Consider the following 17,713-nt stretch of genomic DNA (forward strand, 5'->3'; position numbering starts at 1 on the left):
ATTCTTATCTAAATTACCTGTATATATTCTGAGCCAATGCTTCCGCACAGACTTGCCAAGCATCCTGAGATACCTTCAGCTGCTCAAAGTAGGCTAGTGCCTGAAAGCATCCAAGTAAGTTTCATTTAAAAAGAGAACAAATCAAACACAGCAAGACATGTCATTCACACTTAGACTCACATTTAAACAACTTTCCTTCAAAAAAACCCCAATGTGGATACATCCAAGTATTTATATGGCTCCCTAATTACCACAACAAAGAGTGTAAGAGAGGAAGAGTTATAAGTTCAACCCCATGCCAAAATTTGTTCCACAAATTCTAAAAGAAAGTGACCTAGATTTTTCATTGAAACAATTCGCTATTTTCATTGCATCACTTTGGCTGCATTTGGTACCTCAAGCTCAGGAAACATGCAAACAGTGATCACCTGAATAATGTCAGTTTTGAATCTATTAGAGACTGTAAAAAATGTCTGCCAAATTGATATGATCGAGTTGCTTATCAGAACTTCTAAATAGCTTTTGAAATGGTTCAGTTGATCTAGTTGCTTTAAGATTTAGTGTGGCCTGTTGTACAAAACAGTCAAGTAACTTGAAATAGATTAGACTAACAACATTATTTCAATCCTATGAGTGCATTGTATTTAATGTTTATTTTTGGTTGTGAGAGGATTTTGGTTGTTTGCTTTGCTGGGGTTTGCTTGCTTTTCATTTTGCTTAATTTTTTTTTTACATTAGCTCATAATTGTTTCCCTTCTCCAAAGTAATATCCCAAAGTAATTACTCAGTGAGCTGAAGTGAGGTCTTAAAACAAGAATTCACTTCCTGTGGATAGCACTGGTATCTTCCTTATACTGAACAGATTTACTAGAAATTGTTTTGTACTTCCCTTATATGTTACATCTTACAAGACTAGTGAAAAGTAAAGTAACCTTTTACTATAAAACATTTCAAAATTAGGCAGACTGCATCATTACATTTGTAAGCTTCAAATTTTACAGTGATATTCTATTAACAGAACAGTAAAGGTTTTAGCTATATGCATGTTTTCCTAAAGGACAAATACCCAGAACCAACATATTTAACAGGCTACTTAGCAATACTACGCTGCACCAAACTGCAGTTTTAGCTTTCTTATATATTCCAGGATTTGTTTTATGAACACAAGCCCAAGGTATTAACACCTTCATTTCTGAAAGAATTTATGGGAGGTTATCTTGTAGGCAGCTGAATCAACTTGATTATCAATCAGCAAGCAGAAATACTTACTCACTGAATAGTTATATAAGTTGCAATGCCTTTTTATAGGAACATCTCTTATAACTGTTACTCACATAGAACGATTACTTTCTTAACCTACTTTATGCTATAAATTAATACAAGCTTCACTACAATTAAAAAGATACATTTCTATGAAAGACACTAAAGATAGGTAAAAAATAATCCAAGAACTAAGAGGACAATTGCAAGCAACTCGTTTTCAGTGGCTGCTTTTCATTCTGTAGGAGTCTGGGTAAGGAGCTGAGCAACAAGTACAAAAAACGGAAGGGACTTCAAAACTCAAAGCCCAGAAAAATAAATTATACGTATGTCAAGCGCAATTTTATAGGATTAGTGACATACACAACCTTCATCTTACGTGTTTGTGACATGAATTTTTTTTGTACTTGCCACCACGAATCCTACATATAGGTTAACAAAAAAAACCCAAACCCAACCCAAACTCCCACACACCCTCCCAAGGCTTTTGCACTGAAACAGCACCCCCAGTATTAGAGAGATAAGCAAGCTAATTACATACTCTTTGTCTGAAGTCCGCATCAGCATTTGGGTTTAGCCCTAAAAGGGCTTGCTCATCCATCTCTATTGCTATACTCTTTGTTTCCTACTCCTAACTGGTCTGCCCACTTCTTCTAGAGGAGGAACTACCATCATCTGCAAACAGAGAAAGAGAAACTTTGTTCAGCAGAATAACAAAATTTTAAAGCAGGACAGCAACAACCACAGAAGTTCGCCAACAAACCTCAAACACATCGTATGTACTGCACTGAAACATAAATGTGCATACTTCTTATACAGATATCAGAATTCTAAGTCCTGTAATCAACTTTTAATAGTACTATACTACTTACTGAATAAGGAAAATTTGAAGTGTACATATATTTCAGTTATTTTGAAAAGAGCCAATATCTTCATTAACAATGAAATGGCATGATGTAACTAGTCAACAGCCCTGAACTGCAATTTCAAGCACACAGAGGAGGTTTCAGCAAGATACGACATTTTCTACTTCAGTGACAGACCACTGTATTTTTTTTTCCCCACCACAAACTTCTCAACTCCAAAACTCTACTCATCTCTAATATAGTTAAGCTGCTTCATAAACCCCCTATGAAATATTTCCCCTAGGGGAGCAAAGCTATTAGGAGGTCTTTCTTCCACAGCAAGTGCACACAAGAGAAGTGCCTTAGGAAGTAATCACTATGTACATCACACCAAGTTGTTAACAAAGTTCTCTGTTCCTACCGATGGGCTTACCTAGCAATGATTTCTATTTAGAAAATTCAGTGTAAAGTTAACCAGCAAGCTAGACAAATGTTCTATGAGGCTCTATAGGCATCATTGTCAAGCACTAGGACGCTGTTAAACAGTAAGAGGGGACAAAACTTCATCTATCCTTCAAAGCCCTCCTTCCCCCCCCCCCCCCCATGATAACATAGTAATTAGGCCTGAAATAAGGCCTTGTTACATAAGCATGTAGGAGGCAGGGGAAAGGAAAATAGAGAAGAGGAAGAGATGCAATACAAAGAAGCTGTGGTTTGAAGCTGCCTACATGCCTATAGGTAGAACTTCTGATTTCTTAGTATTGCATGTCTTGTGAACGCTCCTGTTCACCCTCCCCCACTGGAAGAAAGGTGGCACAGCAACAACTGAAAAGGGAGCACAAAATTTAACATAGTAACACACAGGCATTTCTAGAAATCTCACTACAGAACACACTATAACAAAACACATCATTAACAGCAATTCAGCGAGGAAAATTGAGTTTGTACCAAGAAAAAATTGCAGGTTGCGGCAATATAGAAACCAGAAAGTCTGGAACAAAGCAATGACTCGTGGCAAAACAAGCTTCACACACTGCCTTACGACACAGAGTAATCCCACTCAGGGTCAGAACCTTTAGGGATTAAAGTTGCTCTGCTGAGTTGTCTTCCTCTTCTCCCCCAGCTTGTTTTCCCCGTAATCAACATCCAAACCAGACAGATTAAAATAAAGTAAGATGCTGCAGGGAAAATTAAGGTTTTTTGTTTTGTTTTGTTTTTTAACAGCATCATTTGATTAGGGTCTGGTCCAGAGTTACGCAAATCAAACTAATATACAGAAACTTATTTCTGGCATATTTCCCTGCTGATATCACTACATTATCTGCCCAAAAGGTTGCAATCTCCTACAGGTGGGTGACAAGTTTAACTATTAAAAATAACCTGGCTCAGATATGTATTCTCTTTACTGGCTCAGCTAACAGCAATGCCAACCAGTTCTACTATGTTGTATATGCTACGTGAGCATATCTAAAATTTCATTTTCTACCGCATATCCTTTTCTAAGGGTTTCAGCTTGAGTAGATAACTCTGGAAGACAATTAATGAGATGGACTATTTGAATAAGCCTTTGGAGAAAGCTAACAAAACAGCTTTTCATGCTATATGGTTTTAGTCAAGCGGGTAGAAAATCCATTTTACCAGCCAGTTACACTTTAAAAGCAAGGCTGAACTGCAATTTTAATAGTACAGTTTGAAAGCTTCATTCCAACATACACTCAGTTATGACATCAAGTATGTTGTTAGAGCAAGTTTTATTTATATAAAAAAATGTTAACATGCAACTGCGTAGAAAGTATTGTCTTATTTACATAGTGACACTTTTTTTGTTTTAACCCAGCACTTGTGCTGGGTGGCAAACTGATCTGACTATAATTAGGAAGGTGCAGTTCCTTAACAGCAAAGTCATACAGGCTCTCATCAGAATAGTTTATTCCCTTTCATATATTAAATACTTATACATGCATTTGATATGAGGCTGCTTTCATACAGAGAGCACAAATAAAATGTAGTCACACTTCAAGTAGGGAAGACTGCCCAGTTTAACAATACCAACATGGTCAAAGGTGTGTTACTTGGGCCCGGATACCCTCTAATAATGAAAGCATTCAGAACATTTTAACCACAGATGCTAATCACAGGAACAATTAGTAATTAAAGAATACTTCATTTACAGCACTCATTCTAGGCATTCACAAGACTGCGATGGCACACTGGGAGCCAGAGACATGCTTCATTTTAATTCCCTCAGATTTTCTCTATAATGAAACAAAGACAAGAAAAAATTATCTCTAATACTCTTTTTCGAATGCCTTTGCTTGCTGCAGAGCCTACCTACAGGCTCTTAGGCGGTAGATCCTTTACACTTACCTAACATGGTCAAAACGAACAGCTGAGCAATTATAGCTATTTTGAGAACTTTTCAACCGAACTAGGAAGTTTTTCTTTCTGGAAGTGACATACTAGGTCTTCATGTCAGGCACATTCTTACTGTCGGGGAATTCCCCGTGAAGAGCAAGGCCCTGCTGCCCCCGCCTCGGCCAAGGCTTGGTCAAAGAGCGCAGCCTGCTCTCCCTGCAGAGCCCCCACCGCTGCGTGGCTCAGCCGAGGAGGGCATCCACACCCCACCGCTGCCACACTTGCGGCGAAGACACTGGGGCTGCAACTTGCCCCCCCCTCAGTGCCTTCCCGAGGCCGCTGCGGAGTGACAAAGCACTCCTCCTCCTCCGGCGGGGCACCGGGGACCTCCGTGAGGACGCGCACCGAAAGCAGCGGAATATGGAGATGAGGGGAGGTTCTCCCCTCACGTTGCTGCAGTCCAAAAGCTTGCGGTTACTTCCTTCCCCCACCCGAGCCATGCCGGAGGACGGCCACCGAGGCAGCCCCGGCAGCACACGAACATAACCCCGCTGCGAGGTACAGAAAGCACCCCGTTTTTCGGGTCCCCCACCGGCTCCCTCCTGGCTGGGACCGGCCAGCTGCGGCACCCTCCGCTCCCCAGGCACAGGGGTGAGGGCGGGCGCGGAGGCTTGCAGGGAACCCCCTTCCCCAGAGCTCCACAGCTGCGAAGGAGGCAGCATCGGCCGAAAGGGAACCGGGTCACCGCCACCTCCGCGGGGACGCTCATCGCCCCTTCCCTGCCGCAAAGGCGCCGCGGCCCCCCGTCAGCCACTGGGGAGGCCCAGTCCCCTCCGGGCTGAGTCACCACACGCCGCGTGTCGCGTCGCGTCCCGTCCCCGTTGCCCCGCCGTTACCTTCCCGGTCACTCCTCCATCGTGGCGGCACTGCCGGCTCCCGCAGCTCTGCGGCCGCCACGAGCATACGGAGCGGGCCAGGCCGCGCCGCCTCGGCCGGCGGCGGCAGGAGGAGGAGGAAGAGAACGCCCAGGGGAGGCGCCGCGGCCCTCGCGCGTGCGGAACGGCCTCCGCACCTCTGGGGAGGGGAAGGGAAGGGAAGGAAGCGGCCCCCGCCCCTCAGCCCGCCTGCCTGCCGCGCAGCAGGACTACGGCTCCCAGCATGCCGCGCGAACCGCCCCTCGCGGAACGGGCGGCCGGTGCAGGGCACGCCGGGATGCGCCGGCCCCACGGCACGCTGGGAGCCGTAGTCCTGCCCCGTGCGGAGCGTGAGCGAGGCCTTCAGCGCCGTGTCCCGCCAGCCATGCGCGGGTGCGGCCGCTGGCGCCGGACGGCGTTCTAAACCCGGCAGCACCTATTTAATACACCGGGACCGGCCCCTTTCGCTCCCGACCTCCGCTCCCGGGATCCGGAAGCCGTGCTTCCGCACGCTCAGCGCCTCGGGTGCGAGCTCGCCAGGCGGGAGCGGCTTGCCTAGTGGCTCACTCGAGGAACGGCCCGTCAGTGAGGAGGCGGATCGTGAGGATCGGCGATGTGACGGCAGTGTCTGCCCGTAACGTTCTGCAGCACAGCGATCTATGCGGGGTGGAAGGGGAGAGGTTAGGGTTGTGCGTGTCTGTGGAATCAGTTAGAACACTGTTGCTAAATGCAAATAAAAGGACCGGAGGGTGCTGACTGATGGCCACTGAACAGGAGCCAGCTTGTGCCCAGGCAGCCAAGAACGCCAATGGCATCCTGGCCCAAGAAACGCCATAGCCAGCAGGGCGAGGGCAGTGATCATCCGCCTGTACTCAGCGCTGGTGAGGCCGCACCTCAAATGCAATGTTCAGTTCTGGACCCCTCAATGCCAGAGAGACATTGAGGTGCTGGAGCAAGTCCAGAGAAAGGTAATGAAGCCAGTGAAGAGTGTGGGGCACAAGTCTTATGAGGAGCAGCTGAGGGAACTGGGGTTGTTTATTCTGGAGAAGAGAAGCTCAGAGGGGACTTTATAGAATCATAGAATCACAGAATAGTTAGGGTTGGAAAGGACCTCAAGATATCAAGTTCCAACCCCCCTGCCATGGGCAGGGACACCTCACACTAAACCATCCCACACAAGGCTTCATCCAACCTGGCCTTGAACACCGCCAGGGATGGAGCACTCACAACCTCCCTGGGCAACTGATTCCAGTGCCTCACCACCCTAACAGGAAAGAATTTCCTCCTTAGATCCAATCTAAACTTCCCCTGTTTAAGTTTTAACCCGTTACCCCTTGTCCTGTCACTACAGTCCCTGATGAAGAGTCCCTCCCCAGCATCCCTATAGGCCCCCTTCAGGTACTGGAAGGCTGCTATGAGGTCCCCACGCAGCCTTCTCTTCTCCAGGCTGAACAGCCCCAACTTCCTCAGCCTGTCTTCCACTTTCTATAACTACCTGAAAGGACGTTGTAGTGAGGTGGTGGTCGGTCTTCTAAATGACAAGTGATAGGACAAGAGGCAATGGCCTCAACCTCTGCCAGAGGAGGTTTAGATTGGATATTAGAAGTTTATGCTGACAGAGAGTGAGCAGGTATTGGTACAGGCTTCCCAGGGAAGCGGTGGAATCACCATCCCTGCAGATGTTAACAAACCGTGTAGATGTGGCCCTTAATGACATGCTTAAGTGGTAGTCTTGGCATCCTAGGGTAAAGGTTTTGATACAGGGTTAATGAAATGTACAATGTATATCAAAATCACTTTGTAAATCAATAGAAAGAACATGGATAGCTCTGTCATAAATAATATAGTAAAAGAATTTACTTACTTTATAGAAAAGGGGGGATTGATACAGGGTTAATAAATGTACAAGGGAACAATACAGGGGATTGTATAAGAGAGTTAGAAGAATTCCTTGCTTAAACAAGAGTATTGTCTGTTGTAAACACCTATCATGCTTACTAAACAGAACAAGGCACAAACTACTGATAAGGGGAGGAGACAGAGGCCTGATTCTACTGATAAGCAACTATTGACAAGGAAATGTGAATGTCTGGGTCTATTGATAAGGGGGAGAAGCTGATGATTTATGGATGAGGTACAGACTAAACCCTAAAGCCATGCGCGAAGAGTAAAAGGTGAAAAGTTTAAGAAGAGGAAGACTCATTTACTTCATCTTGAGGACCCCTGCCCACAGGAGGAAGACTCATTTACTTCATCTTGAGACCCCTGCCCATGACCAGAGGGGGCACTGCGCAGGCGCAAAGGACCTTCTAGCTCATTATAATACGAAGCGGGGACAGATACTAAATGTGTATAGGCGTATCAGTAATCTAATGCATATGTATGCCTTAAGGGAATAAATGTAAAGGAAAAACGACCCTGGGCGTGCATGCTTTGGAGGAACGATCCCCATGCACCTCAGCGCTGAATAAAGCATACCTACTTTACAACTTTAACGAGTTGTGGAGTCAATCCGCGTATCAGTTTGAACTTGATGCGGGACCGTCCCCAGCCGCGGTGCGCAGGAGAGGCAGCACTCGGACCAGTCATGAAACGGAGCAGCGCCAAGCGCAGCGGGAGAGACACGCACACTCCCATAGGGGCAGCCTGCCTGTACCAGCGACCCCAGCTTCCCAATGCCTGGCTACCGTCCCGAGGGGAGCGCGGTGCCGGCTGCTGCCTCCTGCGGGCGCCTCCCTGCCACGTCCTCCGCAGTGCTCAGGGACAGCAGGAGACAGCGCCACGCTCAATTGAGCCTCTTTAGAAGGCAAATGGCATCTTAGGGTGCATTAGAAAGGGAGTGGTTAGTAGGTCAAGAGAGGTTCTCCTCCCCCTCTACTCAGCCTTGGTGAGGCCGCATCTGGAATATTGCGTCCAGTTCTGGGCCCCTCTGTTCAAGAAGGACAGGGAATTGCTTGAAGGAGTCCAGCGCAGAGCCACAAAGATGATTAAGGGAGTGGAACATCTCCCTTATGAGGAGAGGCTGAGGGAGCTGGGTCTCTTTAGCTTGGAGGAGACTGAGGGGTGACCTCATCAATGTTTACAAATATGTAAAGGGTAGGTGTCAGGATGATGGAGCTAGGCTTTTTTCAGTGATATCCAGTGATAGGACAAGGGGCAATGGGTGTAAACTGGAGCATAGGAAGTTCCACGTTAACATCAGGAAGAACTTCTTTACTGTAAGAGTGACAGAGCACTGGAACAGGTTGCCCAGGGGGGTTGTGGAGTCTCCTACACTGGAGATATTCAAGGCCCGCCTGGACAAGTTCCTGTGTGATGTACTGTAGGTTACCCTGCTCTTGCAGGGGGGTTGGACTAGATGATCTTTTGAGGTCCCTTCCAACCCTTGGGATTCTGGGATTCCTACGGGGACCAAGACCGTGCGGGGCCACGGTACCGAGGGGCTCCGCTGGCTGCGGGACCACGCGGTCTCCGCCGGACCGGAACCTGAGCGGAGACTGACGGCTGGCTCCGCCAATGGCGCTCTCATCCCAGCCAATGGGCGGGCAGCACGGGCTGGGGCGGGACTGCCGGCGGACGGGTGACGGGAGGCGGAGGCGCGCTCGGCCTTTCCTTTCCTGCGGGCCGCGGAGGAGGCAGCACCATGAAGGCGTCGGGCACTGTGAGCCAGGGCCGGGCCGCGGGGGGCACGGCGGGCACCGGGGCTGAGGCCGAGGCCGAGGCCGCCGTTGGGAGGGCGGCGGCCGGGGCTTGCGGCACTTGAGAGCGGTTTCCGCGGGCCCAAGTGGCCCTGCCAGGCCCTCGAGGGAGGCGGGCGGCGAACATGGCGGCGGCGGTGCCGCTCTCGCCAGACGCGTGGGGAGGCCGCGCGTCCCGGGGGAGGGAGCCGTGGTCGCGACCTGCGTGGGTCGTTAGGCTTCCATACCCCTTCCATATGCGTCGGTAGCGGTGGCGACGCGGGGCGGGGACCGGCGGCGCTGGGGGGCTCACGCAGTCTGTGTGTCGTGTTGTCTAGCTGCGGGAGTACAAAGTGGTTGGGCGATGCCTGCCCACGCCGAAGTGCACGACTCCTCCTCTGTACCGTATGCGCATCTTTGCTCCCAACCATGTTGTCGCCAAGTCCCGGTTCTGGTACTTCGTTTCTCAGCTGAAGAAGATGAAGAAGTCTTCTGGAGAGATCGTGTACTGCGGCCAGGTGCGGGATTTAAAGCACAAAAAAGCGCGAGATACGTAAAGAATTTCAGCTGGTATATGCAGAAGGAGTTTATATGAAGTGCTGTTATTGGGGGTGAGATTGAAATTAACTTATCCTTCGGTTGCTCTGAAGCTGAGTGAGAAATTAGTTTTTTCAAGGTAACAGTCTATGCCTACTAAACTAAACTGAAACTTCCCAACACTTCAGAGTTATGAACTATGTTACTGGTCAGTGGTGCTGCCTGGTTCTGGTGCTTGTTTCATTATGGAATGTAAGAGTCATCTGGACATTCATAATCCTTGGAAAGTAGATATTTGTATGGTTCCACTCCTCTACTTCGATACTTAAAGGACAGCGTTTAGAGTTTTAGAACTGAAATAATGTGTGTATTTTTCTTTCTGTGCTGAATTACTTAAACTCTTCACTCTGAATTACTGAGGCTTTAATACAGTTGCATGGCTGTGGAGAAAGAACAAATAACTTTTTTACAGTAAAACACAGTGGTTTCCTTAGAGCTCTGAAATATTCAAACTTGCAAAATGCTGGTGATGTACTGTGTCTAACTGCTTTTGTGCTCATGTTTAATCCCAGGTTTATGAGAAGTCCCCTCTGCGGGTAAAGAATTTTGGTATTTGGCTGCGCTATGATTCTCGTAGTGGAACTCACAACATGTACAGGGAGTACCGGGATCTGACCACTGCTGGTGCTGTCACCCAGTGCTGTAAGTACATCTAACTGCTTGAAGTATAAAATAGTTAAATAAAATAGATTAAGTCTTAAACTGGACATAAGGTGGGCTGACTTTGTCCATAGTAAGATAACTGTAACACTGGTGAAATAAAGTGATGAGTGCCTGGAGAAGTGCACAGGTGTTTGTATGACGTATGTGGTATCTTACTTGTTACCACTCTGTACAGTTCTGCTGAAAATATCCCCGCTTCATCTTGGTGTGACTTCCTACATTCTAGTAGTAGTTTTGCTGTACAGACAGAGAGTTTTGTGACCTTTTAAGTGCTGTATATCTTCCCAAGCCTTGCAGAGACAATATTTCAGATATCATGTGGAACATATTAGATCTGTCCTTTGCAGAAGAAGTAAAAAAACCTGGTGTTGCTCCAAGATCTCATTGCCTCAGTTGAAGGAGGATTAAAGGTTGTCATTATTTCAGTCTGTGATGGAACGTGATTGAGGGACAGACTATTTGTTTAGGTGATGCTGTTGATTCAAATATTATAGAAGTGTTATGAACACAACAGAATGCACATAAAAACCCAAAGAGTATTGTTACTCATAACGATATTCTTGTCATGTGTGCAGATATTAAAGGTATCTTGTCGCCTTTCAAAAGCTGAAGTGCTGTTGAAAGTGAAATTTAAGGTTCTACATTAACTTACACAATAATTCCTGTTAATTAACATACTGAAGGACTGCTTCAGAGTCCTGAGGACTTAATTTTGTCACTATATGATGAGTTTGATACTTTTATCTTCAAGAATACTTTTGACAGGTAAGTTTTTAACAAGCAAGTTAGATGTTCACTGGAAGCATTGTAAGCGCAATCGTATTTCAATAAGCGTATCTTGTGAAACTAGTTGTGGAGATCAAGATGTAAAGACAATGATTTGCACTGCTACAGGGAGGAATTTTCAGGTAGCCCATGCACAGATGGCTTTCTTCTGTTCTGAAAGTTTAATTATATGGCCTTAATAATCAATTCATGTTTCTATCACTTGTCAGTTTTAAGGAAAGTAAAGATAACCTCAGATTCTACCTTTACTTGCACCTGCCTTTGGAAGAGATGTTTTGGGGTTTTTTAAGTTCACTTGTCTTTTCAGTAATTATATTACAGTGTTGATTCAGTCAGTTTTCTTGTGCAAAAAAGGGAAATAGATTACTTCTATACATGTCTACCATCTTGAAATCAGGCAAGAGGAATAAGGTGGCACTTTCTTGGAGGAGTTTGGTTATGAGTTCCAGTTGGCTGCTGCATGTTGATTCTGTGATATTTCTGCTATTGCTCTAAATACTAAAACCAGTGTGATTAAGTAAAGAACTTAGAAGAAAAGTGACTTTAAAAGTTGTAGATGATACTGTAAACATTTCCTGAAAAGATGGTAGTAAGATTTTTTTGAACTGAAAATGTCTCAAGTTTTGAAATGGCTGAATGAATTTTCTTGCTACAGACCGCGATATGGGAGCCCGTCACCGTGCTCGTGCTCACTCTATTCAGATCATGAAAGTTGAGGAAATTGCTGCTAGCAAGTGCCGTAGACCAGCAGTGAAGCAGTTCCATGTAAGTGAAGTAACGTCACAGTGGCTGGGGGGTCCTGGTCTAATACTGGACTGGGAGGGGGAGTTCTCTGGTACAGGTTTCCCTTGCTGACTCAAATAGCAAAGGGTAGGAACTCAAATAACAGGAACACCTGTGTGCATAGGTTTTCAATTTTGTTATGTTATTGATAATGGTTTCTAGAACTGCTTGAATGAAAGTAAAACTAACGCAAATACATATTATGGTGCCAAAAATGTGCCTTTAGCAGGTGTTTCTTTACAAAATTTGCCAAACCAAGGCATCTGTTAGCTCCCCTGAGCTAGATCTACTCTGTGGGTGCATTACTTTTCTGTACATAAGTTAGCAGTTGAATATAGCTTAGCTACTTACTAAGAACTATTTTCTGCTGCTCATCTACTATCTCAGTTAATGCAGAAATATTTTTCTTGCAGGATTCGAAAATCAAGTTCCCTCTGCCACACAGAGTTCTGCGTCGCCAGCACAAACCACGTTTCACCACCAAGAGACCAAACACTTTCTTTTAAATACGGAAACGTGCTATCAACTCTGTGTTGTAATAAAGATCTTATTTGAACCTTTGACTCACAGTTGTCTTTCAGAAACAGTGTCCTGGATACCAAGGAGCACCCCCTCCTACTCTTTATTTTTCTAAACTGTTGGCAGGCTGCTATGCAGAGCTACAATTCCATTGAAACAGGTGAATGTTTCGGGTGCTGACTCAAATCATCAAAATATCCCATCAATAAACCAAAATTTTAATAACCAGCTTTCCAGGTCAGAGTAGATCTGTTGTTGAGCAGCTGTAGCTCTGTCCTGGGTTCAGCAGTAGCAGTCATTTTTTTTCTTCTTCTTAGGGTTGGAAAGGACCTCAGGATCATCTAGTTCCAACCCCCTTGCCATGGGCAGGGACACCTCACACTAAACCATCTCACCCAAGCCTTCATCCAACCTGGCCTTGAACACTGCCAGGGATGGAGCACTCACAGCCTCCCTGGGCAACCCATTCCAGTGCCTCACCACCCTCACAGGAAAGAATTTCCTCCTGATATCCAATCTAAACTTCCCCTGTTTCAGTTTTAACCCGTTACCCCTTGTCCTGTCACTACAGTCCCTGATGCAGAATCCCTCCCCAGCATCCCTATAGGCCCCCTTCAGACACTGGAAGGCTGCTATGAGGTCTCCATGCAGCCTTCTCCAGGCTGAACAGCCCCAACTTCCTCAGCCTGTCTTCATACGGGAGGTGCTCCAGTCCCCTGATCATCCTCGTGGCTCCTCTGGACTTGTTCCAGCAGTTCCATGTCCTTTTTATGTTGAGGACACCAGAACTGCACACAATGCTCCAGGTGAGGTCCCACAAGAGCAGAGTAGAGGGGCAGGATCACCTCTTTCAACCTGCTCGAATACAAGAAGTGATGTAATAGTGTGAAATGCTTTAAAGAACTAAACCTTCCTAATTCATGATAAAACACCAGGCTGTCAAGTGCTATGGCTACACGTGTGTGTTGTTCAGGCTAGATTCACAAGGGTTGCATAAAAGTCTCTGCTCTAAATGCCTTTAAGATGCTGATGAAATTCTCCCAAGATGTGCCTTCTGTGTGTGAATATCTGAGTCTCTGAACTGTCTCCACTGGCAGACTTTGCTACATGCCTGACTACTTGCTAACAGGAGTATGCACAACTGCCTCTGACACTGCTGAACAGATGAGGCAGCTCTGTACAGCCTTGCCTCTTTCTAGCACAGTCATTACAATAGGTTTGGCCTTTTTTTTTATGGTTTTTTTTTTTTTCCCTCTAATGAATAAATGAAGCTTAAGGAGGTTCTTGTCCAATAAATGGCCCAAATGCTCTTGGGCCTGCAAGTTAATAAACGTTGATACATTTATACAGCATAGCTGTATGGAAGAACCATAGAATGTTATATTTAGACAACTAAGCACAAGAAATCTAACACCTGAGGGATGAATTCAGCAACCATAAAGAGAAAGGAGATGCAGCTAGACCCATGACAATGACCTATCTCATTATATTCATGCTGATTCGGGGAAATCTCCAGGAACTCGCCAACAAAGTTGAAGTTGACAAACAGGAATTCTTTATTGCAGAGCTGGGAGAAACAGAGATCCTGGAATGTCTCATCCAAACATCAACCAGGCTGTGATTGTATTGTCCTTAAACAGACATATTCATTAGATTACATACATTACATCCTACTTCTAGAGAATCCCTCCTGCATGCGCACTAAAATGTGGTAGTGGGCTTTGGGACCCCTGGTGGTAATTTCTTCATCACTTTGTTTTAGGATCGTTGTCATATCAGTAACCACCAGGCTGGTCTGGCAAAGCTGATCTTAGTAATTTCCTTTTCTCTACAGCTGCTAACAAAGGGTAAGGGCCTTGAAGTTACTTATTTACAACCCCATTCTTCAATCAACCCCATTCTTTAATCCCCCCTTTTCTTGCCCTGTTGAAAATTCTTTTGCAACCGAATTATTTCCTTCTTATTCAGTTTCCTGAAGTATTTCCCTTTTTCTACTTGATACTTCATTTTGTTTCTCTTCCATTCTTCATAGTTTGTCACGGATTCTTTGCAACACCTAAAGGAGCATTGGACCTTTAATACACATAATCAAAACCATTCCTATTATTACCAATATAGTTAAAAACAACTGTCTCAACCAGGAGAGATTGGGTACCCTCGATGTTATTTTTTCCCAGATTTCCTCAAATCCCCATGAGGTGTTGTCCTGTGCCACCTCATGAAATATTTGCACTTGTTTCCACATCTAATCTATTCCAATTTGTCTTAAATGGGATAGGGAGGCCAATTAAAGGAATACCTGGTCTCCCTCCTGATTTACGTGGCTGAGTACAGATACAACAACCATTCTTGTTTAACATTTTGTATCAATCAGATATAGACTTTGATTCCATGCTTCTGCACCTATTATTATACAAGTCCAGATTATGATTGATGCAGTCTCACGTGTGGGTACTGAAGACTCAACGTGCTACACTCTTTCTCAGTTCTGGTGTTTTTCTGGTTCTGGTGCCTTCTTGATTCTTGAATAATGTAACCAAGCAGGTTGTTCCTTTATCTTCACTGCTGTAAAGGCAGTCAGTGATACCTGGTATGGACCACTCCACTTCTCTTCTAGGGGATCACCTACAAAGTTCTTAATAAAAAACCCAATCTCCTGGTTTAAAAGGATGAACAGGATAATCAAAACCTCTGGCCCCCATCCCTAACACTCTGCCATTTATTTCTTCTGTCTGTTTTCCCAGGTTTATGAAGAACTGTTGAAGGTATCCTTCTCCTACTTCTTGAAGGCTCTCTCCTTGAAATTGAGATTGATATGGCCTTCCATATAGACTCTCAAATGGGCTAATTCCTTCCTTTGACCCAGGTTTTGTTCTGATTCTCAATAACGCCGATGGTAATGCTTGATACCAATATAACTTAGTCTCTTGACAAATCTTCCCAAGCTGTTGTTTAATTAAGTGAATCATTTTGGCCACTTGCCCACCGGCCTGAGGCCTATAAGGAACATGTCATTGCCAATTGATTTCCTATTTCTTGCTGATTTCTTGTAATAATTTTGCACTGAAATGGGTACCATGGTCAGAGGAGATAGTTGCTGGTACCCCAAAATGAGGTATTATTTCATTTAATAGCACCTTAATCGCTTCATTTGCATTATTTGCCCTGCAAGGGAATGCTTCTGGACACCTTGAAAAAGTATCAGTCAATACCAACAAATATGGATAACTTCCTTTTCCGGGTGATTCAGAAAAATCTATTTGCCGCTGTTGTCCTGGATAATTCCCTTTCCCAATTGTCCCAACCGCATTCCCATTTTCAGTCTCAGGGTTATTTTTCAGACACAGTTAACTTTGTTACTGTGTTATTTGCACTAATTGCACTATGGTATAGAAATTTCTTCCTATGATCTATTTGTTTAAATGTTTATACAAGGCATTACTTATGTTCTTCTTGTATCGACTTCCATAACTGATTATAGGGGATCACTACTCGCCCTTCAGGTATTTTTATCCAACCCGTTTGATTTTCCTGGTTTTCCAAGTCTTCAATTAGTTTCATACCTTTGTTGGAGTACCTAGGTTGATTTTGCTCAATCACCAGTTTACCGTCAGGAACTAAGGACATAACTTCAGCTCTTTCTGTTTCTGCCCCCCATTTAGCCTCACGATCAGCCAGATTATTTCCAATCTCTTTTCAGAGTTACCTTTTTGATGTCCTTTGCACTGTATGATAGCCACTTCATGAGGTAATTGTACAGCTTCTAACAATGGCAGAATTTCTGTTGCATGTTTGATTTGTCTTCCCTGGGCATTTAAAAAGTCCTCATTCTTTCCAAATTGCTCCATGTGCATGAACTACACCGAAGGTGTATTTGGAATCAGTCCATATGTTTACCTGTTTGGCCTTTGCCAGCTCCAAGGCTCTAGTCAGGGCTATTATTTCTGCCTTTGTGCTGAGGTGTTAGAAAGTAATGGTTTAGCTTCTATTACCTTTGAAGTTGTAGTTCTGGCATATCCTGCTCTTTGTTTACCATCTTTAGCAAAGCTGCTGCCCTTGGTGAACCAGGAATCTGCACCCTCCAGAGGCTTCTTCTTCGGGTCTGCTCAGCTCGAGCATACTGTCTCTATAGTGGCCAAGCAATCGTGAACCAACAATTCAGTAGGGGCTTCCCGAAGGAAAGATGCTGGATTCACAACATTAGTGATCACAATTTCCACATCATCCAGTTCTGCTAGAATGGCTTGATACTTCAAGAAATGTGATGGTGATAGCCAGTGAGTACCTTTCTGTTCTAGGACTGTTGCTACCGTGTGTGACACTAACACAGTGATCTTTTGTCCCAGTGTAAATTTTCGGTTCTCTTGGATGTTTAAGGTAACTGCTGCCACTGCTCCCAAGCATCCAGACCAGCCTTTACTTGGCTCGTCCAGCTGTTTTGAAAAATAGGCCACTGCTCTTTTATAAGGTCCCAATCTTTGAGTCAAAACCCCCAAGGCTATTCCCTGTTTCTCACACGAATATAGCCAAAAGTGTTGAGTTATGTCCGCGAGCCCCATAGCTGGAGCTCTCATGAGTTCTGTCTTTAAACTTTTAAACGCATCTTCAGCTTGATCTGTCCATTTTAGAAAGGCTGGATTTTCTTTCAGCAGCTTGTACAAGGGTCTTCCCAGAACACCATAATCATGGATAGAGAAGGCTGCGTGGAGATCTCATAGCAGCCTTCCAGTATCTGAAGGGGACGTATAGGGATGCTGGAGAGGGACTCTTCACTAGGGACTGTAGTGACAGGACAAGGGGTAAAGGGTTAAAACTTAAACAGGGGAAGTTTAGATTGGGTATAAGGAGGAAATTCTTTCCTGTTAGGGTGCTGAGGCACTGGAATGAGTTGCCCATGGAGGTTGTGAATGCTCCATCCCTGGCAGTGTTCAAGGCCAGGCTGGATGAAGCCTTGGGTGAGATGGTTTAGTGTGAGGTGTCCCTGCCCATGGCAAGGGGGTTGGAACTGGATGATCTTGAGGTCCTTTCCAACCCTAGCTATTCTATGATTCTATGGATCCAGAGTCGACACCACCCTGTCGTTCCCAGAAACGTCTGGAGATCTTTAACTGTGGATGGTAGTGGTGTTTGACAGATTGCTTCCTTCCGAGCTCCAAGTTCTCCTTGTCCTCCTGTTATTTCTATCCTAAATGAGATACTCGAGTTGGAATTAGTTGAGCCTTCAATTTAGATACCCGGTATCCATTTAGCCCTAGAAAGTTAACAGTTCTACAGCCCATTGAATACATTCTTTCTCCGTTTCAGTAGCAATTAA

At 45.1% G+C, this 17,713-nt stretch overlaps 2 protein-coding genes, 1 long non-coding RNA gene and 1 other non-coding gene across 5 annotated transcripts in view; 3 read left to right on the forward strand and 1 right to left on the reverse strand.

Annotated features, from left to right (window-relative positions):
- The window catches only part of XPOT (exportin for tRNA), a 28,268-nt gene extending 22,686 nt beyond the window's left edge, over positions 1-5,582 (reverse strand). The window contains exons 1-3 of one of the 2 annotated variants that reach the window (XM_065682648.1): positions 5,357-5,582; positions 1,802-1,935; positions 18-100 (exon numbers count right to left, since the gene is read on the reverse strand). In XM_065682648.1, coding sequence (XP_065538720.1) covers positions 18-100; positions 1,802-1,861 — 143 coding nt within the window. In that variant the 5' untranslated portion in view covers positions 1,862-1,935; positions 5,357-5,582. Of the gene's footprint in view, positions 1-17; positions 101-1,801; positions 1,936-2,837; positions 2,919-5,356 lie in introns of those variants that run through there. The other variant, XM_065682690.1, reaches the window with a different exon arrangement.
- On the forward strand, positions 4,653-7,869 carry LOC136016251 (uncharacterized). Its single transcript, XR_010613549.1, has 2 exons — positions 4,653-5,018; positions 7,380-7,869. It is a non-coding gene; the product is annotated as an uncharacterized LOC136016251 (long non-coding RNA).
- A 1,057-nt stretch (positions 7,870-8,926) lies between these two features.
- RPL18A (ribosomal protein L18a) lies at positions 8,927-12,436 on the forward strand. Its single transcript, XM_065664901.1, has 5 exons — positions 8,927-9,035; positions 9,390-9,569; positions 10,161-10,290; positions 11,753-11,862; positions 12,294-12,436. Exons 1-5 carry the CDS (start codon positions 9,018-9,020, stop codon positions 12,384-12,386), a joined length of 531 nt encoding a protein of 176 aa, XP_065520973.1. The 5' UTR covers positions 8,927-9,017; the 3' UTR covers positions 12,387-12,436.
- On the forward strand, positions 10,826-10,957 carry LOC136007471 (small nucleolar RNA SNORA68). Its single transcript, XR_010609722.1, has one exon. It is a non-coding gene; the product is annotated as a small nucleolar RNA SNORA68 (small nucleolar RNA).
- Positions 12,437-17,713: the final 5,277 nt, after the last annotated feature.

The sequence above is a fragment of the Lathamus discolor genome, chromosome 1 (assembly GCF_037157495.1).
Source record: "Lathamus discolor isolate bLatDis1 chromosome 1, bLatDis1.hap1, whole genome shotgun sequence".
NCBI lineage: Eukaryota > Metazoa > Chordata > Aves > Psittaciformes > Psittacidae > Lathamus > Lathamus discolor.